Source organism: Podarcis erhardii, assembly GCF_964252035.2.
Source record: "Podarcis erhardii genome assembly, chromosome: 5".
NCBI classification, from domain to species: Eukaryota; Metazoa; Chordata; class Lepidosauria; order Squamata; family Lacertidae; genus Podarcis; species Podarcis erhardii.
In genome coordinates this window covers 90,942,423-90,970,181 of record NC_138509.1, presented here as the reverse complement: position 1 = coordinate 90,970,181, position 27,759 = coordinate 90,942,423, and the positions used below count along the sequence as shown (strand labels likewise).

The 27,759-nt window shown below is 43.9% G+C and overlaps 1 protein-coding gene across 5 annotated transcripts in view; it reads left to right on the top strand.

Annotated features, from left to right (window-relative positions):
- The window catches only part of PEX5L (peroxisomal biogenesis factor 5 like), a 190,436-nt gene that overhangs the window by 42,037 nt on the left and 120,640 nt on the right, over positions 1–27,759 (top strand). For 2 of the 5 annotated variants that reach the window (XM_081862470.1, XM_081862468.1), the window contains exon 2: positions 24,575–24,682. The exons of 2 other annotated variants lie outside the window; for them this stretch is intronic. In XM_081862470.1, the coding sequence (XP_081718596.1) occupies positions 24,575–24,682 (108 nt within the window). Of the gene's footprint in view, positions 1–24,574; positions 24,683–27,759 lie in introns of those variants that run through there. One more of the 5 variants, XM_081862472.1, reaches the window with a different exon arrangement.

The following is a 27,759-nucleotide window of genomic DNA, read 5'->3' as shown; positions in this document are numbered from 1 at the left end:
AATGTGGACTCATATTTGTGATCAGGTACATAGCAGCCTTGGGTGGGCTTGGACAAGGCACTATCAACTGTGGATGGGAGAATCAATGCAGTTCTCATTTAAAGGTAAATCTGCCTAATTTGCTCTTTCTGAAACAATGCACAAACTGAAAAACAGCCATCCTTTGAAATCCATACTTCTCTGTTGCTATGCAGTTCTACATCCAAGCGATTTGTGCAAAAATGCAAATCCTAGGGTATAGTGTGCATATGTTGGTGAAAATAACATGCAAACATACATTATATTAGGGAGAAACTACTTCGCACAAATTTGTATTTTTTGGCAAAATTGCATACAAAAATTTGTAAGTTGGGAGAGATTAGTGCTAAAATGCTGGTAATTTTTGAGACCTTTTGTTTTTTAGGGGGAAGCAAACAGATGTAGAAAGGTGGAGAAATGAGTTTAAGATAAGAAAACTGAGACAAACCAAAAGTGACAGATTTCCCCACCCCTACTATTGACCCAACCTACCTTGAACAGTTGTTGTGACAGAGAACCAGCCACCCATATTACTAGAAGACCAATTTCGGTTTGTGACTGAATGTGCAGTCAACAAGCAGCTGCAGCCAGCCACAGCTTTCTGATGAGAACAGCTTGTAGGGTATATCTGTTTGAAAACCCATATTTATTTTTAATTTTAATTCATCGTAAATAAGCCCCCCCCCCCCAAAAAAAATTGAAATACACTTTCCCAAAAAAAACCAAAGCTTTCCTCTTGGGAATGATCGGAGAGGAGATTAAGAAAGAAGACCAAACATTGTTCCAATAAGCAACGGTAGCCGCCAGGATATTGCTAGCACAAAATTTGAAAACCCCTAACATCCCAACTGTTAGAGAATGGCAAATTAAATTATTCGAGTATATAGAACTAGCAAAGATGACCCCAAAAATCAGACATCAAAAAGGTATAAAGTTTATTAATGACTGGAATAAATTTATAACATATATTGAAGCAAATTTAGGAAATATTAAAATCACAGTAGGTGGAATATAAAACCTGTGATGTACAGATTTGGTAAAATAAAACTGCAGAAAGGTATTGTGTTTACAGTCAGCCCAAACCGAGATGGAGGGAAGTCAATTAGTGTTTCAGTGTTGACCTGATTTGCGTTTGTTTGTTTGTTTGTTTTCTATGTGTGTTGTTTTCGTTTCCTTTGTATGTATTTTTTCCCCAATGTCTTTATGTTTTTTGTTTCAAAGAACTCAATAAAAAGATATATTTTTTTTAAAAAAGAAAACCCATATTTATTGCATGCACACTTTCTAGTTTTAGGTGGGCATTTAAAATATCTTAAGTGTGTGCTGGGGGTGGGGAGTGCAGTGAGCGAACTGATCCAAAGCTGTGGAGAATGGACAACTCAACTACCTCCCAATAAGTTCTGCTGTTCCTACTGAAATCCTCTCGTTTCCTTTCCCCTTTGCCTTCCAATTACCTGGAGGAAGGGCTTCTTGTAACTGATGATTCTGCAGTGATCAGTATTTTCCCTCACATTTAAGCTTTTGCTCATTGTTTACTATTTTTTATGCAAGTGGGACCTGCAACAAAATGCTCCTTTTCAGTCAGCCAACCATGCCCTTCCCCAGGATACTACATTCCATCCCACCTTTCTGGCTTTCTTCCTGTCAAATATCTATGTCAAGAGGAATCCCTCTACTTCCTATGGGATCTAGGGCTGAACTGTGGAGGCAGGCAGATAGATGTGGCTGTCACTCCTTCAGTTTCTGCACAAATGCAGAAAACAATGCATTTGCTCCCATGTGATCATGCTTGCAGTGATGCACGTGAAGCATATTGAGTGCAACATGCCATCTAAAGGATAAGTAATGTGAAAAGATTGTCATTATTGTGATTTCTTACGAAGACAGGTGCTGTGGCCCATGAAGACACTTCAGTATGATACCAGAGGCCCTCTGTAGATATACACTCACCTGTGACTTTTTTCAGAACAAAAATAACTACTCTCTGGAGGAACCCTCTGGCAGGCTGATTTGCGTGTAGATAGTAGGAACCAGCTGCTCCAGCGTCAGAAAACAAACAGCATCGTTCACCTGGGAATCCTGCTTAGTTCCGCTGCTAAACATTTATTTGTTTCGCAGAGATTCTGAGTCTCATTTTCCATCTTAAGCGAGCGCTCAAAATGGCACAGCGTCTGATAAATGATACGGGTGACACGACGAAGCGATAAAATCATAGAGTCATAGAATTGTAGCGCTAGAAGGGGCTGTGAGGGTCATTATCATTGCAGCATTTGTGTGCACTTCCTTAATGGTGCCTTTCGTTTATGCTGCCTTTCGCTGAACATCTTCCGCTGAAATATGAAGCTGTACCCCCAAAGCATTATAAGCGAAGCAACGTTAATGGGAACCCCAGGATTAAGCTAATGATGGCGATCTTCCCCTGTGAAAAAGATCAGCAAGTATTTTCCTGAATTCCCCCATACCTGTACTGGCCAGTTCACTGGCAGCATCTGCTGGACTGCAGAGAATTTGACACCTGGAGTTAGATAACATTGGCTGTGGGATCTGAGAGAGAAGGCTTGTCACTAGAACACGGATGGTTGTTGAGTTGAAGGGTTTAAGTCATAGGTTTGTGTAGAAAACGCATAATTGAATTTGCATGCAATTTTTGTATGTGAACATAGACATTCTGATTGGACTTATTGGAAAGCTGAGAGGGAGTTACTGCACCCTCCCTGCTCATCAGAGGATCAGTCTGATGACCAGGGTATGGGGCAGTTTGCACCCCCATCAGGGTGCTGTGGTAAGTGAAGTGTAAACATCTAGAAAAAATGTCAAACTTGTTTTTGTTTTTTTTAAAAAAATACTTTTTCTTGCCACCATCAAAATTGGTAGGAACTTGCACTGGTGGCAATAGTAAAAAAAAAATTCCTGGGCGGCTGGATGAAGCCCCCAAATTGAGGATTTGCTACCCTGGATCTAGAGAGTCACAGATTAACCACCTGTTTTTAAATGAGCAATTTGTGGTTGTCTGTTGCATCAGTTGGGCAAAATAATGGAATGTGGGATGAGGTTTACTTCTCAGCGAATAATCTGATATAATAATACAGATTGCATACTGTTCCTTATATTTATACACACACACAAAGCTTGATTCATTTTTTTTAAAAGCTAACATTTAGAAAAGGCTCCTGGAATATCCTTTAGGAGGTTAGGTCCCCTTGTTGGCCACAGCTCTCTGTGGGAGAGATTCCAAAGTATATTAGATATTGCCCCTACAAATGTCAGATGCCAGCAGTGCCCTTGGTTAGTAGAGGAGGCCTCCTGCTGAAACCCAAGACTTTTCTCTTGGCTGTTTGCTGGCAGAAGTTTTCTAAAGGGCAACTCTCTCACTTGAAGCCATTCATAGCGGCCTCAGCGCATGTGGTTTTGAAGTATCTGGCCTTTCTTCTCAGCTGGAGGCTTACAGAAGAGTCGCAACCAGGAGTGGTTCATGTGTTAGTGCAGAGCTTTCCAAACTGTTCTTGTTGGGGACACACATTTTAGACGTGCATCATTTTGTAACACAGTAATTCAACGTGGGTGGTGCTGTGGGTAAAACCTCAGCGCCTAGGACTTGCCGATCGCATGGTTGGTGGTTCAAATCCCCGCGGCGGGGTGCGCTCCCGTCGTTCGGTCCCAGCGCCTGCCAACCTAGCAGTTCGAAAGCACCTCTAAGTGCAACTTGATAAATAGGGACCGCTTACCAGCGGGAAGGTAAACGGCGTTCCGTGTGCTGTGCTGGCTCGCCAGATGCAGTTTGTCACGCTGGCCACGTGACCCAGAAGTGTCTGCAGACAGTGCTGGCTCCCGGCCTCTAGAGTGAGATGAGCGCACAACCCTAGAGTCTGTCAAGACTGGCCCGTACGGGCAGGGGTACCTTTACCTTTACCTTTAATTCAGTTTTACTAGCAAACCAGAGGTTAAACTGGGGAGTATTTGTGTGACACACCTACACACTGCAGCCGACACACTAATGTTTCATGACGCACAATTTGGAAAGCTCTGTGTTAGTGGGACAGAGAACTGGGGCTCAAGCTGCCATAGAATCATGCTCACCCCATTGTGATCAGATTTACAATCTTCATTGCAGGATCGAGCTCAGAGGAGGACAGCTGTGTTAGTTTCCAATAGCTTTTCTTCTTCTTTTAAAAAAGAGGACATGTGAGGGGAGGAGTGAAGGAGATTTAGGTCACATCCATAAAGGTAAAGGTAAAGGGACCCCTGACCATTAGGTCCAGTTGTGACCGACTCTGGGGTTGCAGAGCTCATCTCGCTTTATTGGCCGAAGGAGCCGGCGTACAGCTTCCAGGTCATGTGGCCAGCATGACTAAGCCGCTTCTGGCGAACCGGAGCAGCGCACGGAAATGCCAGAGCAGTACCTATTTATCTACTTCCCACCAGAGCAGTACCTATTTATCTACTTGCACTTTGATGTGCTTTTGAACTGCTAGGTTGGCAGGAGCAGGGACCGAACAACGGGAGCTCACCCCGTCGCAGGGATTCGAACTGCTGACCTTCTGATTGGCAAGTCCTAGGCTCTGTGGTTTAACCCACAGCGCCACCCGGTCCCTCCCACATCCATACCACACACTATTAAAGTAAACAGCTTCTGCTGAAGAATATTAGTTTACTATTATGTACTGAAGTTCTCACCCTGGGCCAGCAGGGGGATACTGTAGAAAGTTTCCTCTCAGGTCCACATATGCAAATAAGGAATTGAAAGTGACATTCAGTGATTTGATAGTTACAGAAAGTTGTTACTGTTGCCATGTAGTTGAGTTCTATATAAGCAGGTTGGCTGAACCCTTCAGTCAGTTCTGTTCTGGCCTGTGAATAAACAAGAGCTGTTTGAAGAATCACTGTGTCATCTGATATGTTCACCCACAACTTAACATTTACCCCTCACAAAGCTGCAGTTCCCAGCACCCTTGGAAAACTACAGTTCCCAGGATTATTCGGGGGGAGCCATGTGTATTAAATGTGGAGTGTGGGTGTGACCTCAGTGCTGGATTTGTAAGGGAGTCTGTGTGTCAGTAAAGGCATGGGGAATTCACCCAGTAGCAAGATAACTGGACTGACTCTTGATTGCATAGATGTCAATAAGTACCTGCAAGGTCAGAATCAGGTTCTGAGTCTTCCCTGCAGTGGCCTGCAGGTCATTCTCTCTAGGACTGAAAGCCTCTGACAAGTGGCATAAACAGCATTTATGAAATCAGGCTCCGTCCATATTGTGCGCAAGCTCATGTATGAACAACCCTTTTGAGAAGTGTGCCGAAAGCAAAGGAGATGCAAATAGTAAACTGTGAGTAATTACAATGCAGCCAGGCAAAGCAGAAGCAAAGTAGGTATCGCAGGACTATCATCTAATATAATTACACTACAGAAAGAAGAGAAATGCAAGCACGTTCATGCATTTGTAAACCCCAGGGGCTTACGAAACAGCAGACTTAAATTTCATGGCTCTCTGGGTTAGGCTTACTAGGCAGCATTTGTTTCCAGGGATGCTTTTGTTTAAAGTTCCCTCTTAACCAAGACCATCAGGATACATAAGAGAATGGATGGCACCTTATTTTTGGAAATCGCAGCATTATGCAACACACGCGAGCCTTCTCTTCTCCTTCCCTCCTAAATGAAGCAGCTCTGGTATATGCCATGTTTTAAGTGATTTTGGATTTGTCCGCCTTGTGTTCACTGAATAGCCATGGTATTTTATCAGAGACTGATTTTTGGTGTTGTGCCAGCCTGGGAAAACACCTTGCCTTCATGTCCCAGGCAGGGTGTTCCGTCCCACAAAGGCACCCGACCTTGAAGGTAAACATCATTATCGAGCAAAGAAAAATCAAGAGATGTCGTTCCTTGCATAAATTGTCCTGATCTTTTATCCCACCCCTCTTTAATCCCACCGCTATTCCTGCAGGTGTAAATGCCTCTATATTTTTATATAGGGATGTCATGCCTCTATACCAGGCATAGGCGAACTCGGCCCTCCAGATGTTTTGGGACTACATCTCCCATCATCCCTAGCTAACAGGACCAGTGGTCAAGGATGATAGGAGTTGTAGTCCCAAAACATCTGGAGGGCCGAGTTTGCCTATGCCTGCTCTAGACCTTGAAGCCATTGTGTACCTTCATGGTATTTGGCACATGACATACTGATCTTTCCAAATGACTTTTAAACACCTCCCCAACCCGGCCGGTTAATCAATTTGTACGGTAGTCAAAATGCAATTTTAGAGACTTATTAACATCCATATAATTAACCTTAGTTTTCCCAGCTGCCTCTCTTTTAATTAAATTCACAGATAGGATTCAAACTGCCCTTTAAAAGCAGAAAGTTCCTTAATTATTTTCTGCATTAATTAGCAGACCAGTAGGCTTTTGTTATATATATAGTCGAATGACTATGCTTTGTAAACAAGTTGCATGAATGCAATGCATTGGAATTACTGCAATGATTAGTGATGAGGGCGGAGTCTGAAAAATTCTGGTCCCATCACCTCCTGGCAAATAGAAGGGGAAGAAATGGAGGCAGTGAGAGATTTTACTTTCTTGGGCTCCATGACCACTGCAGATGGTGACAGCAGCCATGAAATTAAAAGACGCCTGCTTCTTGGGAGAAAAGCAATGACAAACCTAGACAGCATCTTAAAAAGTAGAGACATCACCTTGCCAACAAAGGTCCGTATAGTAAAAGCTATGGTTTTCCCAGTAGTGATGTATGGAAGTGAAAGCTGGACCATAAAGAAGGCTGATCGCCAAAGAATTGATGCTTTTGAATTATGGTGCTGGAGGAGACTCTTGAGAGTCCCATGGACTGCAAGAAGATCAAACCGATCCATTCTTAAGGAAATCAGCCCTGAATGCTCACTGGAAGGACAGATCCAATACTTTGGCCACCTCATGAGAAGGACAGAGGCTCCAATACTTTGGCCACCTCATGAGAAGAGAAGACACCCTGGAAAAGACCCTGATGTTGGGAAAGATGGAGGGCACAAGGAGAAGAGGACGACAGAGGATGAGATGGTTGGATAGTGTTCTCGCAGCTACCTACATGAGTTTGACCAAACTGTGGGAGGCAGTGGAAGACAGGAGTGCCTGGCGTGCTCTGGTCCATGGGGTCATGAAGAGTCGGACACAACTAAACAACTTAACAACAACAACAACAGAATTTCACGGGTTTTCTCCCCGGTTCCTTTAGAGTTGGACCCTTAAATTCTCCAAACTAAGGGCATCCATTGTTGTACCCTGCCGATGTTGTCGGACTACGACTCCCATCAGCACTAGCCAGGATGGGCAACAGTGGGTAGAGAAAAGCCCACCCCTCTTTTTACACTAGAAGACATGGGCATCCAATGAAGCGGAATGTTGGAAGATACAGGGCAGATAAAAGGAAGTGCTTCTTTACACAGGGCAAAGTTGCACCAGGGAACAGGAGGCAGTGATGCTCACCAGCTTGAATGTCAGGGACCGGATGGATAAGACGAAGTGGTGGGAGCTCCAAAGATGACACATACAAGCCTGGATGGGACATTGAGGACATTGAGGAGCAGTCAGCAGAAGGGGTGAGCTGGGAGCTGATAGAAGCAGGAGATTTGAGTGATCAAGGGTGGTTGGGAGACCGCCAAGACCACATAACACCGGTCTTGAAAGACCTACACTGGCTCCCAGTATGTTTCCAAGCACAATTCAAAGTGTTGGTGCTGACCTTTAAAGCCCTAAATGGCCTCAGCCCAGTATACCTGAAGGAGCGTCTCCACCTCCATTGTTCTACCACTGAGGTCCAGCACTGAGGGCCTTCTGGTCGTTCCCTCACTGCGAGAAGCCAAGTTACAGGGAACCAGACAGAGGGCCTTCTCGGTAGTGGTGCCCACCCTGTGGAACACACTCCCATCAGATGTCAAGGAAATAAACAGCGACCAGACTTTTAGAAGACATCAAAAGGCAGCCCTGTTTAGGGAAGCTTTTAATGTTTGATGCATTACTGTATTCTAATATTTTGTTGGAAGCCGCCCAGAGTGGCTGGGGAAGTCCAGCCAGATGGCCGGGGTATAAATAAATTATTATTATTATTATTATTATTATTATTATTATTATTATTATTATTATTATTAGGACCCTCCAGGACAGGATTAGAAGCTGAGAGTCACAGTGTACGGGCAGACAGTCCCCGTCCTGATGACTCTCCTTCCCCTCTGACCCCTCACTTTAGGAGGGTCCTGCGTGTTGCTGAGCAATGTGTCAGACAGGCCCAGAGGCGGAGCCCACCCCCTCGATGTAGCCTCCGTCTGCTTGGCTGGGATCCAGAGTGAAAAACTAGAGGGGGAATGGGGTGCCTAGAGTTTAGTTTCAGGAAGGCCTGTTGAGTGAAGGCGAACCAGGGACATTGCTGTGTTGTTTTCTGCTAGTAAAAAGCGAATTGCATTACGTGCCTTCTCTCTCTCTCTCTCTCTCTCTCTCTGTGTGTGTGTGTGTGTGTGTGTGTGTGTGTCAAAACAAACAAACAAAATTCCTTCCAATAGCACCTTAGAGACCAACTAAGTTTGTTATTGGTATGAGCTTTCGTGTGCTTGCACACTTCTGAAGAAGTATCTGAAGAAGTGTGCATGCACACGAAAGCTCATACGAATAACAAACTTAGTTGGTCTCTAAGGTGCTACTGGAAGGATTTTTTTTAATTTTGTTTCAACTATGGCAGACAAACACAGCTACCTACCTGTAACACTCTCTCTCTCTCTCTCTCTCTCTCTCTCTCTCTCTCTGTGTGTGTGTGTGTGTGCCTGCCCTGTGGATGACCTGACTCCTGGACAGCTCCTTGACATAGGCTGGCTTTTCCAGAGGATTTAGACTAATTCAAGGAGGAGAAGGCTATTGATGGCTACTAGCCATGATGGCTACATTCCACCTGTGGAATCTGGGCCTCTGGATGCCAGTTGCTTGAAATTACAGGTGTGCAGAGTGCTGTTGCCTTGAAGCCCAGCTTTGTACTTCTGTTGGCACCTGGTGGGCCACTCAGAGGACAGGTGCTGAACTAGATGGACACAGCGGAACTGCCAATCTTCAGAGGAGGGTGCCGATAGCATCTCTGCATGAGTCACGGTGCTGGACTTGCCTCCCTTCAATCAGGAAGCATACCCAATACAGTGAGTCACACAGAAGTATTGGGAAGTGGCGCCCTTGAGGGTAAGCACTTTTTACTCTTAGGGCCCAAACAGACATGCATGCACACTATACATTCAAAGCACCTTCCCCCTCCCCACCAAAAGAATAATGGGAACTGTAGTCTAGCTCTCAGAGATTTATAATTCTCAACACCCTTAATAAACTACAGTTCTCAGCAGTGTAGAAATATGCGTTAAATGTGCTTTAAATTTATGGTGTGTGCACAGCTAATGGAAACTTCCCTCCTGAACTAATAATTTAAGTCTTTAGGTAACTTTCAGCCTACTCTGGCAGGAGAGAAAGACTTAACGTTCCCTTCCCCATTTGGTGTTAAAATGGGGAGGAGACACATTAAATGCTGCCGTGTGTTTGATGTCACACCTGTTTTTGACCCTTACAGACTCTAAAAGTAAATATTTTCAAGCAGGCTGACAATTTTAAATCAGAGAGGGAAAGAAATCAAGAGTTTGGCAGCTGGAGTTCAGTCTGAAAGGAGCTTGCAAATGAGACCTCTTCATATTTGGCAGATCTTGAAGGCTTTCAAAGTCTCTTTTTTGTCTTGTGGTTCTCAGCCGCACACAGACTTTTTTGCTTCTTATTCATTGCCCTTAGGTCTGGGAACTTTTGCCACTGGCGTTGTAATGTCACGAATTTTACAGAACATGTGTTTAGACATCACATGTTTGCTCTCTGGAAAGAGTTTTTTTCCTCTCTTTTTTTTGCAGAGTCATGCCTAACTGAGCAGCTGCCAAAGGGCAGGTACTGTGTGCTGGATTCTGAGGACAAATTGTGCGTTTTCAGTTTCCCAGCTGCTTATTCTTTCTCGGGGAAGATAAATTAAACTCCCTGCTTCATCTCTAGACGAGCTCATGTTTGTTGCCTACTTGCAGGCGAGATTGTATAATTTCACTGACACACCTCCGTAGGGAGAGAGAGGCTTTCATAGAATCACAGAACTGTAGAGTTGGAAGGGACCCCAGGGGTCATCTAGCCCAACCCCCTGCAATGCAGGAATCTCAACTAAAGCATCCATGACAGATGGCCATCCAACCTCTGCTTAAAAATTTCCAAGGAAGGAGAGTCTGCAACCTACAGGACTGCCTCTCTTGGTATGCCCCGCAGAGGACCTTAAGGTCCACAAATGACAACATTTTGGAGGTCCCACACGGGACAACCACATGGGAATGGGAGACTGGATGTGACGTTCACTGGTTTCCTGTTTTTCACTGTTCTCTCGGTGTTCTTTGTTTCCGAGAGGAGTTGCTTCTCTGCACTCGCAGAGGCAAGATGCATGTTTGTATTCTCTCAGCATAGAAGTGTAAATAAAGTTAAGAATGTGGCACATACTGCTTATCCTTCCGCTGTGTGTGTGATGACGCTCTGCTTGGGCTCCAGATAAGACGAGCCTGTATCAGCTTCAGCTTCAGATGGGCCGAAGCTGGTCAAAACCTCACACCAACCTCTGCTTAAAAACTTCCAAGGAAAGAGAGTCTGCAACCTACGGGACTGCCTCTCTTGGTATGCCCCGCAGAGGTCCACAAATGGTCCACAAATGACAACATTTTGGAGGTCCCAAGCCACAAGGTGGTTAGATTGGTCTCAACTAGGGCCAGGGCCTTTTCAGTACTGGCCCCGACTTGGTGGAACGCTCTGTCACAAGAGACCAGGGCCCTGCGGGACTTGACATCTTTCTGTAGGGCCTGCAAGACAGAGCTGTTCCGCCTGGCCTTTGGTTTGGACTCAGTCTGACCCTTATGTTTCCCTCCCCTTATGGTTTTGATCTATGGGCTACTTTTAAAATGAGGCTGCATTTTAAATTGCATTTTAACCTGTACAGTGGTACCTCGGGTTACATACGCTTCAGGTTACAGACTCCGCTAACCCAGAAATAGTGCTTCAGGTTAAGAACTTTGCTTCAGGATAAGAACAGAAATTGTGCTCTGGCAGCGCAGTGGCAGCAGGAGGCTCCATTAGCTAAAAAGGTGCCTCAGGTTAAGAACAGTTTCAGGTTAAGAACGGACCTCCGGAACGAATTAAGTACTTAACCCGAGGTACCACTGTATTTTAAATTGGTTTTTTCCCCTATTATGTTTTTACTGTAATTTTACTGGTGTTAGCCACCCTGAGCCTGGCTTTGGCCAGGGAGGACGGGGTATAAATAAAATTTATTATTATTATTATTATTATTATTATTATTATTATTATTATTATTAACCTCCCAAGGGAGATCATTCCATTGTCAAACAGCTCTTACTGTCAAAAAGGTTTTCCATATGTTGAGTTAGAATCTCCTTTCTTGTAACTTGAAGCCAAGTTTGTTCCCTCTTTCATGTGACAGCCTTTGAGATATCAAATCTCCTCTCAGTCTCCTCTTTTCCAGGCTAAACATACCCAGCTCTTTCAACCATTGCTCCTGCTAACAAGATTGCCACCTAGCCGGGATGAATTGGCCTAACTTGAATTTTACCCTTGGGCGTGGTTTCCAGAATTTGAGGGTGAAAAAACGGGGCGGGGGGCAGAGCCATTTCCCCCCTTAAATGCAAGCACACTTGAGCTGTGGTGGTTCACAAATAGTTACAGCCTTTCATCTCTGTAGGCTTGATGTGATATAACTTCATTGGAGGCCTGAAGGCCAATTCATTAGGCAGCTGTCTACTGATGCGCTTAGCGGAAGTGTGTCTCAGATTTATTTGGGTTTGCCGCTATAGAGTGGTACCTCTGGTTACATATGCTTCAGGTTACATACGCTTCAGGTTACAGACTCCGCTAAGCAAGAAATAGTGCTTCAGGTTAAGAACTTTGCTTCAGGATGAGAACAGAAATTGTGCTCCAGCGGTGCAGCAGCAGCAGGAGGCCCCATTAGCTAAAGTGGTGCTTCAGGTTAAGAACAGTTTCAGGTTAAGTACGGACCTCCGGAATGAATTAAGTATTTAACCTGAGGTACCATTGTAAAGGTCTTGGGAGGCAGTTATTTATCTGATAGGATACTTGACTAATTGGTCCTGAGGATCTGGACAGAACCCAGGAAGGGTTATCCCACATAGGACAACTTGAGAAGAAAACCACTTTGAGGAGTTTTTAACAATCAAGAGGTGCATAAATTTTATGAAATAAATAATAAAAATAAATAATAAACGCGGGGGGGGGGATAGTTACAGCATCACATGAGGCTGCTGTCTTGGCTTGAGCTGAGAGAGCTGTGCCCTATAAATTAGAAGTGGGGACTCTTTTCAGCTCAAGGGCCACTTTCCCATTCTGGGCATCTTTGCAAGGGCCACATGCCATTGGTGGGCAAAGCAGAAATGTGAATTTTGCCTTTCTACAACAGGGTAGTTTCTACGCATACTCAAACACCTCTTTGTCCTCCATCCAGGCAAACAAAAGTCATTACTGGAGTTCAAGGACACATTCTAGCCAAGCATGAGTGCTTGGTGGAGTTGCAAAGCAAAGGGTCCAATAAGGGATGTAGCCTGGTAAGAGGGGATGTGTCTGTCTGTCTGTCTGGAAGGCTGCCTTTGCTCCCTGGGCCTGATATTCCCCTTTATTGCTATGAATACAGGTGCATGTGTTCTGTGCTTCACAGCTCTACCCTTTAATAATGGGTTGTGCGTAGAAATATAGAATTGTAAAGTTGCAAAGGAACGTGAGGATCATCTAGTCCAACGCCCTGCAACGCAGGAATCTGAATCTGAATTTATCTTTTATTTCCCTTCTCTTCCTTCCCCCTCCCCTTTTATGAAGATCACCCGCTCTGAGACCCCACAACTAATTCTCCCCTGGCCTCCTCGCTGGCTCAAGTAGGACCAATTCAGCCAGCTAGCCCTGGGGATTATCTAATTGATTTTTTATTTTTATTGTTATTCATGTTTTTTTATACTGTATTTTATGCTGCTTTTATAATTAAGTGTTTTAAAGTGTTTTAAATTTGTTGTTAGCCGCCCTGAGCCCAGTTTTTGAACCGGGAAAATGCATTATTATTATTATTATTATTATTATTATTATTATTATTATTTGTTCAAGGTGGCTTATAACAAGAAGAAAACACAACTACAACACAACAAAAGTAGTCATAAACACAGATCCCAGTCCTCTTCTGCTAACTTATCTGAAGGCAGCCCTGTTGAGAGAATTTTTTAATGTTTGATGTTTTATTGTGTTTTTAATATTCTGTTGGGAGCCGCCCAGAGTGGCTGGGGAAACCGAGCCAGATGGGCAAGGTATAAATAAATTATTATTATTATTATTATTATTATTATTATTATTATTATTATTATTATTCTTCATGTGGGGCTGCTGCAACTGTAGGCAGGTGAACTGGGAGTGATGAATAGCTCCTCCATGGTGAACCTGCACCATCTCTGGACCAATGAAGGAGCATTCCCTCCACAAAGAAAGTGGAGAGAAATAATTTCTCCTCGGGTCCTTTGGGGGGGGGGAATGTTTCACCTTTAGGAGAAAGAATTCTGTACCTGCTCAGAGGTGCCCTGCTTTGGGCTCTGCATAATCTCGATTGTGTGACTTCACAGTGGCGACTTCATCCTTCACTGTACTAAATAATGTATAGCAACAGAGAAAAGAAAGATGCTTAAGCTTTCTGGAATCGGGAACTTTTAATAGCATGATGGCTTCAATGCTGAGAACGCTTTAAGAAGCATTTCTCATTACGTGAAAATTCCCGACAGTGCTGTTGTGTTCTTTTTCCTCTTTGTCCTCTCTGTTTAATGATACAGTAACATTAGAGGTCTTATTTCTCTTTTGAGATACACAGGCACCTGACTGTGAGTTGGCTGTTTTATTCAAAGGCTCCCCATGGCTGCTCCCGCTGAAGGAGAACAAAGCTGCCATAGAAAACAACCGCATATGGCATATCCAGAACAGAGTGGAAAATTAATAATAGATAAATAATTCAGGGTGGGCATAAATGGGGTGAATGTACCAAGACCAGAGGTGCCTGGCTCCTGCTATCATGCCACACAAGCAAATAAAGCCAGCATCAGGTGGAGAAATCAGTGTCTTGAGTAGCTTTAAAGGAAAAGTTTCTAGCTTTTGGAAAGAAGTTTGAAAGTGAGCCATGCCTGGTGCAATCTTACTTTGTGTCTGTTTGCGTTTGTGTGTTAGCAGTGCAGATGGAGGGTGGTTTTGTTTGGTCTGCAGTTTTAAGAAAAGCAACCTAATTTTCAGCCCTAAGACTAGTAGGTGCATTGCAACGCAACTTATACTTTGGAATTTGCTCGGCTCCGAATTGTGCGATGCCGCCCCCAGCTCAGAAAAGTACCAATATGTATCTGGAAAAAATACATATTTAGAAATGAATACATTGAGGCAAAACAGATATTTAAAAGTGTCGTTTGTGTTAAAATACTATTTAAATATGCATTTAATCTTAAATTTTTGTGCAGATGTGTGTGGGGAGGGAATCAGAGATTTATATGGAAATGGGATGGAACAGTTTTATGAATGGACGCGTGCAATTGACACGAATTGGAACTAGACTGAGGCTTCCACCCTTGGTAGGTTTTCTGGCATGCAGCTGATGGGATACATCGGTTGTTTGCAAAGCTCTGTGCACCATGATTAGCAGAGCCAACTTTGCAAAAGAACAGAAACTTCAATAATTTCATTATAGGAAACTGACATAAACCAGGTTTGTGTCAGATGGCTGCCAAAACACCCATTCATCTTTAACCCAACACTTTGAAGCTCTTGGAAGCCGCCCAGAGTGGCTGGGGAAACTCAGCCAGATGGGCGGGGTATTAATAATAATAATAATAATAATAATAATAATAATAATAATGTTTATTTATTTATTTATTTATTTATTTATTTATTTATTTATTTATTTATTTATTTATTTATTTATTTGAATTCCCAGGCCCATTGACGTCTGCTGAGGATGTAGTTGTCCTCCAAAATCTCTCTGCACTAGCTCCGCATTCCCACTAGCGCTGATCTGCTGCTTTTCCCATAATACTACTTTCATTCTCGGTAGCAACTATATGGAATCACTTCAAGGGTCAAAAAGAGAAAAGGCTAATAATCTGCAGGAGACTCTGCTAACTCCAGTGTGAATCGCCAGCACTAATACCAGTAGAGACCTGTCATTTCCCCTCTGGGATCCCTCCTTTCTTTTTTTCCCTGCACAGGCAGGTGAGATTAAAGTCCTGGAATTAGTCGCTTCGTGTGGAGAGGTGAGAGCCTGCCATTTCAGAATGGCTTGATTATCTCAGGATGTGTTCAAAAGGAAAAACACATAGAATTTCCTGCCAGAAATTGTTTTGTTCAGGCTGCTTCCTTAATGCTGGCAACTTTCTGCAGAGTGGAAAAGCCACTGTTCCACTTTTCAGTAAGAAAAGAAATGCAACATTGTTCAGACACACACACACACACACACACACACACAGAGAGAGAGAGAGAGAGAGAGAGCGCAGTTGTACAGTGGTTTGATTTCACCCCCAGAAGCACACTCCATTGTCTCTTGAGACCCCCAGAAGCACACTCCATTGTCTCTTGAGCCAACAATAACAAAGGAAATGGTAGCACTGATTATTGGTTTCTGTTTTATCTATAAGGTAAAGGTAAAGGAACCCCTGACCATTAGGTCCAGTCGTGACCGACTCTGGGGTTGCGGCACTCATCTCGCTTTATTGGCCGAGGGAGCCGGCGTACAGCTTCCGGGTCATGTGGCCAGCATGATTAAGCTGCTTCTGGCGAACCAGAGCAGTGCACGGAAATGCCGTTTACCTTCCCACCGGATCAGTACCTATTTATCTACTTGCACTTTGATGTGCTTTCGAACTGCTAGGTTGGCAGGAGCAGGGACCGAGCAATGGGAGCTCACCCCGTCGCGGGGATTTGAACCACCAATCTTCTAGTCGGCAAGTCCTAGGCTCTGTGGTTTAACCCACAGCGCCACCCTGACCTATTCCAGAGAACATATCTTAGGGTTGCCATATCTTTAAGAGCAAAAAAGGAGGAGAGCTTGGGCTGGCAGCGGCCGCAGCGTGCAGAACAGCTTGAGCCCGAGCCCGAGCCTGAGCCCCGAGCCCCAACACACTCCCCAAAATAAAACCCAAGCATTTTCTTTAAAATGTAAAGAGGACATGTCTGGGGTTTCCTGGATGCATGGCAACCCTACATATCGACACCGGTCAGGACCAGCCTTAAACTTCAGCAGTCTGGGAGCCCAGCTCTGTGCTAAATGCTGAAAATCTCCTAAGTGATTTCATAAGTATGTGGGATCTTTTCCTGAAATGTGAACCTCTACGAGGTAGGAATAATTATCCTTTGGTCACCTAGCGTCTGGTACCCAGTCTAGGGTGAACATGTACAAAAAAAGGCTTCAGGACCTCTAGCAAGTGTGCAGAAGGGGAAACTGCAGCCAGAGCTTATCTGCAGAAATTACCTTTCCTACAAAAGTGTTAAAGGTGCAGAAGCCATGGCCCCTTTTGCATTTGACCACACTAATCCAGCAATGAGCTGAACATGAGCCATTGTTATTAGCATCACCAAGATGCATATTCCTGTGTGCCATACCTGGTCTTCCAGGAATATTGAGCTGTAGAAAGAAAGGGTGTGTGGAGATTTGTTTCAATACACTGAGTGATTGAGGATGTCCGGCCAGTTCCTATCACTGTGTAAGAAGTGATATAATCATTATATTCAGTACCTAAGCAGCATACAGCCTTTGTGCTTCCTACTTCTGTTAGAATAACCAGAATATTCAGAGGCTTCTCGCAATTCCAATGTATCTGCAATAGGTGAAAGCTGTTGTTTTTTAATTGGGTCCCCTCCAACTGGCCCTTTGGTTTCTGTTATGTCAGGAGTCAGCAAACTTTTTCAGCAGGGGGCCAGTCCACTGTCCCTTAGACCTTGTGGGGGGCCGGACTATATTTCGGAAGGGAAAAAAATTCCTATGCCCCACAAATAACCTAGAGATGCATTTTAAATAAAAGGGCACATTCTACTCATGTAAAAACACACTGATTCCTGGACCGTCCGCGGGCCGGATTGAGAAGGCGATTGGGCCGGATCTGACCCCCAGGCCTTAGTTTGCCTACCCTTGTGTTATGTCACGGCACTTTATTTGCCTGACAAATACCTTTCATTTTCATTTAGGCTATCCTAAAGATAGGACGCGTGCCAAAAACACTGATAAGTCTTGACATTTCTTTGGAAGTTGCCACTTAAGTTATATAAAAAAAGTGGTTGAGGTGGGGAGAAATGACTCTTGAAATGTCTACCCTCATTATTTCTTCCCCGTGCAAACAATTAGAAACAGCCAGAACACACTTCGTTTGCTCTGAGGAAACTTTTGGATTTAGTGGAAGAGTGCCACGTCCCTGGAGGGTAAATCTGTAAATGCTCGAGTAAAGGCATTCCCTCTGCTTCAGTAAATTTCGAGACTTGCTGGGTTATTGGTGGAATAAACCCCCTATGAGGAGCACTGGAAACTTTTCTGAATACAGTGGTGCCTCGCAAGACGAAATTAATTCGTTCCGCGAGTTTTTTCATCTTGCGATTTTTTCGTCTTGTGAAGCACGGACTTTGGAAAAGCTTCAAAAATCACAAAGTCTTCAAAAACCTCAAAAAAGGCTACCACACCACGTGCTATGAGTTGTTCCTCAAAGTGAATGCACGGTTTTAAGAAAAAGGAAACAAACTTGCAAGACGTTTCCGTCTTGCGAAGCAAGCCCATAGGGTAATCCGTCTTGCGAAGCAACTCAAAAAACGAAAAACTCTTTCGTTTTGCGAGTTTTTCGTCTTTCGAGGCATTCGTCTTGCGAGGTACCACTGTAAATCTTGAATTCTACACACACTCTTGAGTGATTGTAAAAGGCACTGTTCTCTAATGAGTCTTCAAATGTTTGCGCGAGGCAATTTTCACTTGGAGATGTTTATATGGGAAACGATTCACAAATGGGATCAAATAAATGAATGAATGAGTAAAGTAGGTTGCCATGAGTAGCTGCGGCATGTAGTCTGAGGGGTGTGTCCGGAGATCCCTTGACTCACCCCAAGGCACAACTCTCGAAATCTGAACTGCAGATTCCAACGCAGGATGCAGCTTGCAGTTTTGCAAAGGGGGAAGGTCCTAGGAAGTCAGGCCCCCTTGGTCCATTGATCTCAGGAGTCTCTTCAATGACTGGCAGTACGTCTCCAAGGTTTCAGGCAGGGTTCTCTCCCCGCACTACCTGGAAATGTTGCCAAGGATTGAATCCTTTATGTACAAAGCAGCTACTATGGCCCTGCATTCCCCTCACGCAGCCCTGCCAGATGTGCTGCACTGCATACATTCATGGAGGGAGAAAGGTTGTTTTCTGCTGCTCCAGAGAAGCGGACACAGAGCAATGGTTCCAAACTACAAGAAAGAAGATTCCACCTAAACATTAGGAAGAACTTCCTGACAGTAAGAGCTGTTCAACAGTGGAATTTGCTGCCAAGGACTGTGGTGGAGTCTCCTTCTTTGGAGGTCTTTAAGCAGAGGCTTGACAACCATATGTCAGGAGTGCTCTGATGGTGTTTCCTGCTTGGCAGGGGGTTGGACTCGATGGCCCTTGTGGTCTCTTCCAACTCTATGATTCTATGATTGTATGATTGTATGATTGTATGATTGTATGATTGTATGATTCTATGATTCTATGATTCTATGATTCTATGATTGTGCCAGCACTGCACATGAATAAAGTGCCCACCCATCCTTTGGACAGCTCAGACGCTTCTCCTAAGGGACAGTTGACCTTCTAGGATGCACTGAGCCCTCAGTTTCTTGCTGCCTTGGCCACACCAGTCTTCTTCCACCCAAGGTCTGCTGCAGCAGTGCTTCAGCCCAAGTCCAAAGAAAAGAAAAAGTTGCCGTTATTTCCCAAAGAGAAACACAGTCTCATAGAGAGAACTATAAGGGCTTCTTCACATAGTTTGTTGAGGTGACAGCTCTCTTGCGATAAGGATTTTGGTATGCTTGTTTCCATTATCAGACGGTGCATTTGTTCGATCTAGCAATCTGCGATTGGCGTTTTACTTTCCCCATCTTATCCTGATGTGACTCAGCCCAAAGATACTGTTCCTTGAAGAATGACTCACCTGGAAGAGCCACAGAGAGGGGGCTTTCATTGTTCACGCTAGGAATGAGCTCACAATTGCAGGCGCATCCTACCAGTGTTGGATCAGGTCAAAGGCCCATCTCGTCCTGCATCCGGTTTCCATTGTGGCCAACAGCAGAACTTAGGACCAGACTGCAACAGAGCTCTCCCCACTTAATTATTGTGTGGGCACAATGTAGGTGATCCCTGACGTACCCTGACTGTCTGCAGTTCTCCATGGTTTTAGGCAGAGGTCTGTCGCAGCCGTACCTGGAGTTGGCATGGATTCTGTAAGTGAAGTGTAAGGACTTATCCACACTTCTTGTTGTCCCACTGCTTTCCCCCAGGGGAAACTGCTGTTTCGCTCTCAATTGGAGCAAAGCCACTCCCGACATCAGGAAGGGGGGGTTGCGGGCTCACGCCCCACCATTGTTCGCGCGGGGCTGGCTGCGGCCCCGCGCGACTAGGGGAATCCTCGGGCCGCGTCATACCCTGGGCCAGCCAATCGGCTGGCTGCAGGGGCAGGGCTTGGGTCATTTAAGGTCGGCGCGGCCCGAGAACGCCGGAGCAAATGGCAATTCTGGTTTCCACCAGATTGCCATTTGTTCTGATCTGTCACTAAAGAGTGGGTTTTCCCTTGGAAATGAGTGGGGCAAGGGGGAAACCTCTCAGACCCATGCCTAGAAAGTGCAAACCAAGCAGAAAACTGCTCAGACCTGTGCTTTCTAGGTGTAGCACAAATGAACGTGTGAATGAGCCCTGAATGTAGCTCTTGGTTTCCTGTATTCTTTTGAAAGAAAGTACTTCTTCAAAAAGGGACGCGAGTGGCGCTGTGGGTTAAACCACAGAGCCTAGGGCTTGCCAATCAGAAGGTCAGCGGTTCGAATTCCCGCAACGGGGTGAGCTCCTGTTGCTCGGTCCCTGCTGCTGCCAGCCTAGCGGTTCAAAAGCATGCCAGTGCAAGTAGATAAATAGGTACCGCTCCGGCGGGAAGGTAAACGCCGTTTCCGTGCGCTGCTCTGGTTCGCCAGAAGCGGCTTAGTCATGCTGGCCACATGACCCGGAAGCTGTACGCCAGCTCCCTCGGCCAATAAAGCGAGCCAATAAAGCTACTAGCCATGATGGCTATACTGTGCCTCCACAGTCAGAGACAATAATGCTTCTGGTCGCAGGAGGACAGAGGGCTCTTGTGTTCGAATCCTGCTTGCAGGCATCTGGCTGGCCACTGTGAGAACAGGATGCTGGCCTAGATAGGCCATTGTCCTCATCTAGCAGGGGTCTACTTATGTTCTTATATATCTGCTTTTCAAATGCTTTTTTCTTAAGTAATACGGCAAGGACCTCCAATTCACAAGGTCTTGGTGGTTGACATTAAAAAAATAAAATAAAAATAAACCTACTTTGTTATAAATCCCAATTTGCATCCCACAGCAAGTAGTTTATTAGTGTTGATTTTCTCAGGAGCTGACATTGCTCCATGCACTATGGCCTGCAAAGCAATAATGAAACACATGCAAGGGTTCCCTGCTTGGGTATCATTTTTCTTTTGCAGAACAGATGACACCTGGGATATAGGAGGTCAGTTTAATGAGAGTAAATGAGATGGGGGAAAGCGCAGAGAGATGTCGCCATTATTTTTGACAAATAGCATCAGGGATTTAGCTCATTTATGACTCTTTATTTTAGAGTGTGCAGAATTAAAATTGCTAAAAATAAATAGATAAAATGCGGTCCAGCTAGCTTGCTCTATTACTTCCCTTCCTGATAACCATCCTTCATTGTTGAAAGACTTCAGTTAACTGATAAAATATTAATCACTAGACGGCAAGAACCCTATAGGGATTGTTTGCTGCTATAGATCCAGTGTCTCCTTTTACGCATACCCACACTGACATTGCTGAGGATTAGTGTAGTACCCAGAATGCAGAGGGTGCTTTATAGAGCAATGTAAATATAAGTCCTTGCCCTGAGCAGCCTACAGCTGAAATTTAGATTTTCCCTAATTCTGATAACATAGCTAGATTCTGCACATGGAAAGTCCATATGTTAGGGATATGGTTTTATTTATTACACTCATAATCCCCCTTGATTCCCCCGGCCCCTTGTTCTTGATTTCTTTGTGGAAGGGGTGTTTTGATATGTGGGAACATGTATTTATTTACTTAAATAAGATATATATATAACCCACATGTTCCTCCAAAGAGCTCAAGGTGGTGCACATGGCCTCCATCTCCCCATTTCATCTTCACAACAACCCTGTGAGTTAGGTTAGGCTGAGAGACAGTGACTGGCCCAAGGTCAGCTGGTGAGCTTCATGGCTGAGTGGGGGATTTCATCCCTGGTCTCTCCCAGGTCCTAGTCTGACACTCTAAGCACTACACCACAGTGGCCTCGTGTCCCCTCCGCCTGCATTGTGAAATCGTACGTAGTCCATGAACTATTCCATATGCTTTTCCTGTATGCTTAAATTGGATTTGAGGCAGCGGAGATGAAAGGATACCTCTGTAGCTACCAAAGACCACATCAGCTGCTCAGGAACTGGCTCTCTCTATATAAACCTACCCAGACCCTAAGATCACCATCTGAGTACCTTCTTAGTGTGCCTCCTCCATGAGAGGTCCAAAGGGTGGCAACATGAGAACTGGCCTTTTCTGTGGTGGCTCCTTGTTGGTGGAATACTCTCCCCAGAGAGGCTTTCTTGGCACCTTCAATATGCACCTTTATGTGCCAGGCGAAAACATTCCTTTTCAGCCAGGCCTTGGGCTGATTGACATCCACTACCTTTTTAAATGGGAGACAGGGTTATTGGTTTGTTCTTATTTTTATTGTGTGTTTCATGGGTTTTATGTTGTATTTTTACACTGTGAACCACCCTGAGATCTACGGATGATGGGTGGCATATGAATTTAATACATGCATACATAACCCAAAGAGGGTTACCAAAGGCTCTCTGCTCATCTTCTTTTCTACTTCAGCCTCAGAGTTTGTGTCCAAACTTATGTTCTTATATATCTGCTTTTCAAATGCACTGTGGCCTGCAAAGCAATAATGAAACACATGCAAGGCTTCCCTGCTTGGGTATCATTTTTCTTTTGCGGAGCAGATGACACCTCAAGGTGGTGTACATGGCCTCCATCTCCCCGTTTCATCCTCACAACAACCCTGTGAGGTAGGTTAGGCTGAGAGACAGTGACTGGCCCAAGGTCAGCCGCTGAGCTTCATGACTGAGTGGGGGAATTGATCCCCGGTCTCTCCCAGGTCCCAGTCCGACACTCTAAGCAACAGACAATCTTTCCTTGTCTGCAGAAGGAAGCAATGCAGAGCAAATGCTCCTCAATGATGAAGTTGAAATATACCGGGCAGACCTTATTAAAATGATCAGCAGTACCTGCCACTCAGCTGTCCCATTGCTGTCAGGGCTCAGCAAGAAGCAAATGCAGCACTGCACATTACATGAGGCTGTCGCTGTGTGAGACAACTTGCATTGCCTGCCTGTTCCTCCAGCCCTTCCCCTCCTACACACACAGACACACAGACACACAACCCACCGATTCAGTGTAATAATAAACAGCACTGTCAGACAGACATCATATGTGCATTCTCCATAGTTCTGGTTCCAGCTCAGATGGGCATCCGAAATCCCAAGCCTCTTTCTATGACAGAAGAAATCTGGCAGACGACAGCCTTTTGCATTCCATTGAAGAGAAATGATGGCGTGCAAATTCCCAGGTCTGCTTGGGGCATTTGGAACAATTCCTATTGTTGGTATTGAGCTGGGCAATATTTGGATTGCCCTGCGTTATTTATTTAGCTGGAGGCAGATACTAGTTTGTTTATTCCCCACCTCTCTCTCTTGGAGACTTGAAGGAGGTGGGTTAAAGGTGGTGACTGCTGGTGATGGGTGCTTTTGACAGGTCTTTGTATTGCTTCAAAGACTACCTTGATCAGAGACAACAGGGGTGCACCTCATGGAAAGTGATGCCTCTTCCAACACCCATCTGTCCCTTGTCTTAATATCGTAGGCACTTCTATGATTGAAGAACAAAGTAATATGAAGGGGTGACTGGGTGCAATGACTGCAGTGACTGGGTGGCGGGGGGTGAAGCTTTCCAGGGGGAAATGAGATCATTCTTACTGCAAGTTTGTGACTAAATAAATGGCCTCTTCCTCTATGGCAAATAGGGATGCTTAATAATTTCATTTGATCCAGGCGGCATCTACAGAAGTATAGTGTCCCAATCAAGGGAAGTCATGTTGTTGTTTAGTCATTTAGTTGTACCCGACTCTTTGTGACCTCATGGACCAGAGCACACCAGGCACTCCTGTCTTCCACTGCCTCCCGCAGTTTGGTCAAACTCATGCTGGTAGCTTTGAGAACACTGTCCAACCATCTCGTCCTCTGTCATCCCCTTCTCCTTGTGCCCTCCATCTTTCCCAACATCAGGGTCTTTTCCAGGGAGTCTTCTCTTCTCATGAGGTGGCCAAAGTATTGGAGTCTCAGCTTCAGAATCTGTCCTTGCAGTGAGCACTCAGGGCTGATTTCCTTAAGAATGGAGAGGTTTGATCTTCTTGGAAGTCATAGTACCACTCTATTCTGCCTTGGTCAGACCACACCTGAAGTTCTGTGTCCAGTTCTAGGTGCCACCATTTAAGAAGAATATTGACAAGCTTGAACGTGTGCAGAGGAGGGTGACCAAGAAGATAAAGGTTCTACAAACCTAGCCTTATGAGGAACAGTTGAGGGAGTTGGGTTTGTTTAGCCTGGGAAAGAGGAGTCTGAGAGGAATAGGATAGTCATCATCAAATATCTCAAGGGATGTCACAAGGAAGATGGAGCAAGCTGGTTGTCTCTTGCTCTGGAGGGTAGGACTTGAACATCAAGTTACAAGAAAGGAGATTCCTACTAAACATTAGGAAGAACTTTCTGACAGTAAGAGATGTTCAGCAGTGGAACAGACTCCCTTTGGAGTTTGTGGGCTCTTCTTCCTTGAAGGTTTTTAAGCAGAAGTTGGGTGGCCATCTGTCATGGATGCTTTAATTGATATTCCGGCATTGCCTTTTCTTCTTCTTTTTTAAATGGAGTGGAATGTATTTGAACTGGTTGTTATTGTTTGGCATGTGTCACAGGTGGGTTTTCATATTTCATTTTAACGTTTGTGTTATATTTGCAAGTTGCTTTGGGTTGTCTTTTGTAAAAAAATAAAAATGCAACTAAAACCGTAATAATAAACACATAGCTTCTCTTCTGCACGCCTAAGAAATGCATTTCCATTGCGATATATCGCTCCCTTTAATAGAAAACTTCAGTGGCGAGTGCTGACAGGAAAGGAGCTAAAAACAAACGAACAAACAAGCCAAATTGTAGGGAGGAAAGGAAAGAAGCTGTGCTGCAATCATGGCTAATGGTGAGTTCTGGAAACTGTTGTACAATGTCTAATCCCCCGGGAGAAATTCTGTGAAATGTGCCCCGTCAATTTCCCTGTCCAAAAGCAGAGTGGCAGAGTTTTGAGAGGCCGTTTTTACACAGCAGTCTTCCTCTCATTCTCACTCCACATTTAATCCAGCTGCTCCCACCAAGCTGCCCTGTCTCGTTTTCTTATTGTGTCTATTCATTCACGTATTGCCCTGTTATTCAGAATATTAAACCCATAATTCAAGCTTGTCTTCTTTTCCCCACTCATTGCTTATCTCATGAAGAAGCTAGTAGTACACATGCCAGAAGCAGAATTATGTGCTTCGATCCTGATGGAAAATGTGGAGTTTCCGAAATGAAACAGGTGACTTTGTTCCAAGGGTGCCGCAGCTAATATAACACAGAAAGTTATTCAAAATGCAAGATAAATATACTTTTCAACCTCAGCCATAGCCATCTGGCACCTCAGAATTTAAAAACAAAACAGAACACTCAGGTTCTCAGGAGATATTCTGTTTCTCACACAAAAAACAGGATAAAAACACACACAGCGGAAGTGTAAAAACATTCAGGCCATTAGCACCAGCCTCCTGCTTAAAGACATAACACTGAATAGCTCCCCCAACCCACAAAAAATAATAATCTAATATTCTTTATTTTTTGAGGGAGCAATCCTGTGCACAGGAAGCTGGCATTAAGCAAGTTTGTGTAAGTTAAGCAAGCATAAAGTTACACCAGACCCAAACCCCATTCAGCAGCAGGGCAAAAGGAAAAGTCTGGCAAAAGGAAAACAAGTGCTTAGCGTCAGGTCTCCAGGTCACATGACTGGAGTCAACCTAAGTCCCGCCTCTCCCCATTCCACCCCCATTCGGTCTTCTACCAGGTCCAAAAGGACCTGAGTGTTGGCAATTGTGCCTAAAATGGTTGTTGCCTGTACTGGGGGAGGGTGTTATTGGGTTATTGGGCTGTTGTTTTTATTTTGATTAAGTATTTTGTGCTTTTATATTTTGATTTTCTTCTGTGAATCGCCCTGAGACCTCTGGGTATACAGCGGTATATAAATTCAACAACAACAACAATAATAATAATGCTCTTTTTGGTAGCTGTTTTTTGTTTAGGCAAAACCTATCCAGACATGTTGACGTGTTTTCATCTGGATTTAGCTTATTGTTGATTTTAATGATTTTCTGAATGTTTAGAATAGTTGCTGCCCTTTTTCACTTATATTGTTTCATTCTTCTTGTAAACTGCTTTGAGATTTTAATACAATCAAGCGGTATATAAAATTCATGCAATAAATAGGTCAATAAGTAGATGGACCAGTGAGAAGCATGAGAATGTGGGAAAGTTCACAAGGGAATGTGTTACTTGTCTAGTAATAACTCCAGCTGACACAGGAATGGCTCAGTGTAGCCAACAAGCGCTGAGCTCATCTATATTTTACACCCCAAAGAGATGGTAAGAGTTCTGGGCTGTTCCTCCAACAAAAGCTCCCTGCAGGGGGGGCAAAATAGTGCATCATGGAAACAGCTATAGTCAACTTTTCTTGCTGCTGTGTGTTATTACATGCAGGGAATTAATGTTGTTTCGTGAGGCACTTCAATTAAAAAAGCACAGAATTCAAGTCACGGCTGCAAAGGAAGGGGCCTCCTGATTCTTCCTACCTTTTTCTTTGGTTTAATTTTCCTGCTCCTGACATCATATGGCAACAAACAGATTGAATTCAATGGGATTTACTTGATTGCCCTGTGGAGAACCTTTTATCTGTACCTTGATTTGTATTGGAGTCAGTCAGTTGGTAGAACTCAATGGGTGTTGAGCTTGGCAGGGGGTTGGACTTGATGGCCCTTGTGGTCTCTTCCAACTCTATGATTCTATGATTCTATGATTCTATGGTGTTTGTTTCCTTCAGCCTTTGTTGAGTCCCTGTTAAAATTTGTTACCGACTATGAGGTTTTCCTCCCCTGAGTGCAGAGCTGCACTTAATAATAATAATAATAATTTTTATTGAATGATTTTATGTTACAAAAAATTACAGCCATACTACCACTAAATATAACTGAGAAATAAAAATTACATACATCAATATTTAGTTTGTTATTTTTTTATTTATCGTCTTATTTCCTCCCAAACATTCCATACAAAACATACATATGTACACACACACACACACGATAATAATGACAGTAAATATTTCCCCCTTTTATCTTACAAAATCTTTTCTTCAATTTTGACTTTCTGTCAAGTCCCTTTGCATATGTTTTATCTTACAATCGAATGTACACAAAACAATAAACCTTTATATATAAATTTTCCAATACATTCTGAAAATATAATAAATCCTTAATTGCCATCCACCTGCTTTTACTTCCTTTGTCACTCAAATGCTAGCACGGAGTCAAAACTATTATTGTATTTTTCCTGCAAATTTTTGCTATGAGTTTCCTCTGAGTTTGCTAGTCAGTTGAGCCATCTCCACCAATTCCTGTTATTTGATTTGCCAATCTGTTATTTTTGGAGCCTCGTGATCTTTCCATCCCTTGGCCACAAGTATTTGAGCCGCTGCGGTTGCATACAAGAATACCTCTCTTAGATTTTTTGGGATCTCTTTATCTAAAATAGTTAATAGAAATGCCTCCGGTTTTTTAGTAAAAGTTATCCCTATCATCCTTTTTAATTCATCATATATTCCCCCCTCCCCCAAAAAAAATCTGCACTTGGCATGCATAGGAGAGCATTGGTGATCCATAAATGTTTTCTAATTTCTACAATTTTTGTGTGTGTGTTAAATGTTTTTATTGAAAGTTTTCAACATCAGGTACAATAAAAGCCAAACAACTAATCTAAAAGAAGAAAAAGACACTGAAAAGTCAAAATAAGAGAAAAAAACAAAAAAGAAAGAGGCAAGAGAGAGAAGAAGCTATAAAAACCCTCTATCACATTTGTCTCATATTCTTTATCCAGCTACAGAAAAGTAGAACTTCTGTTTCTTCCCACAGCCTCCTACCCTGGGGGATCCTCTCTATCTGATCTCCCACACAGGGACTAGAATATTTTCTATATTCTAAA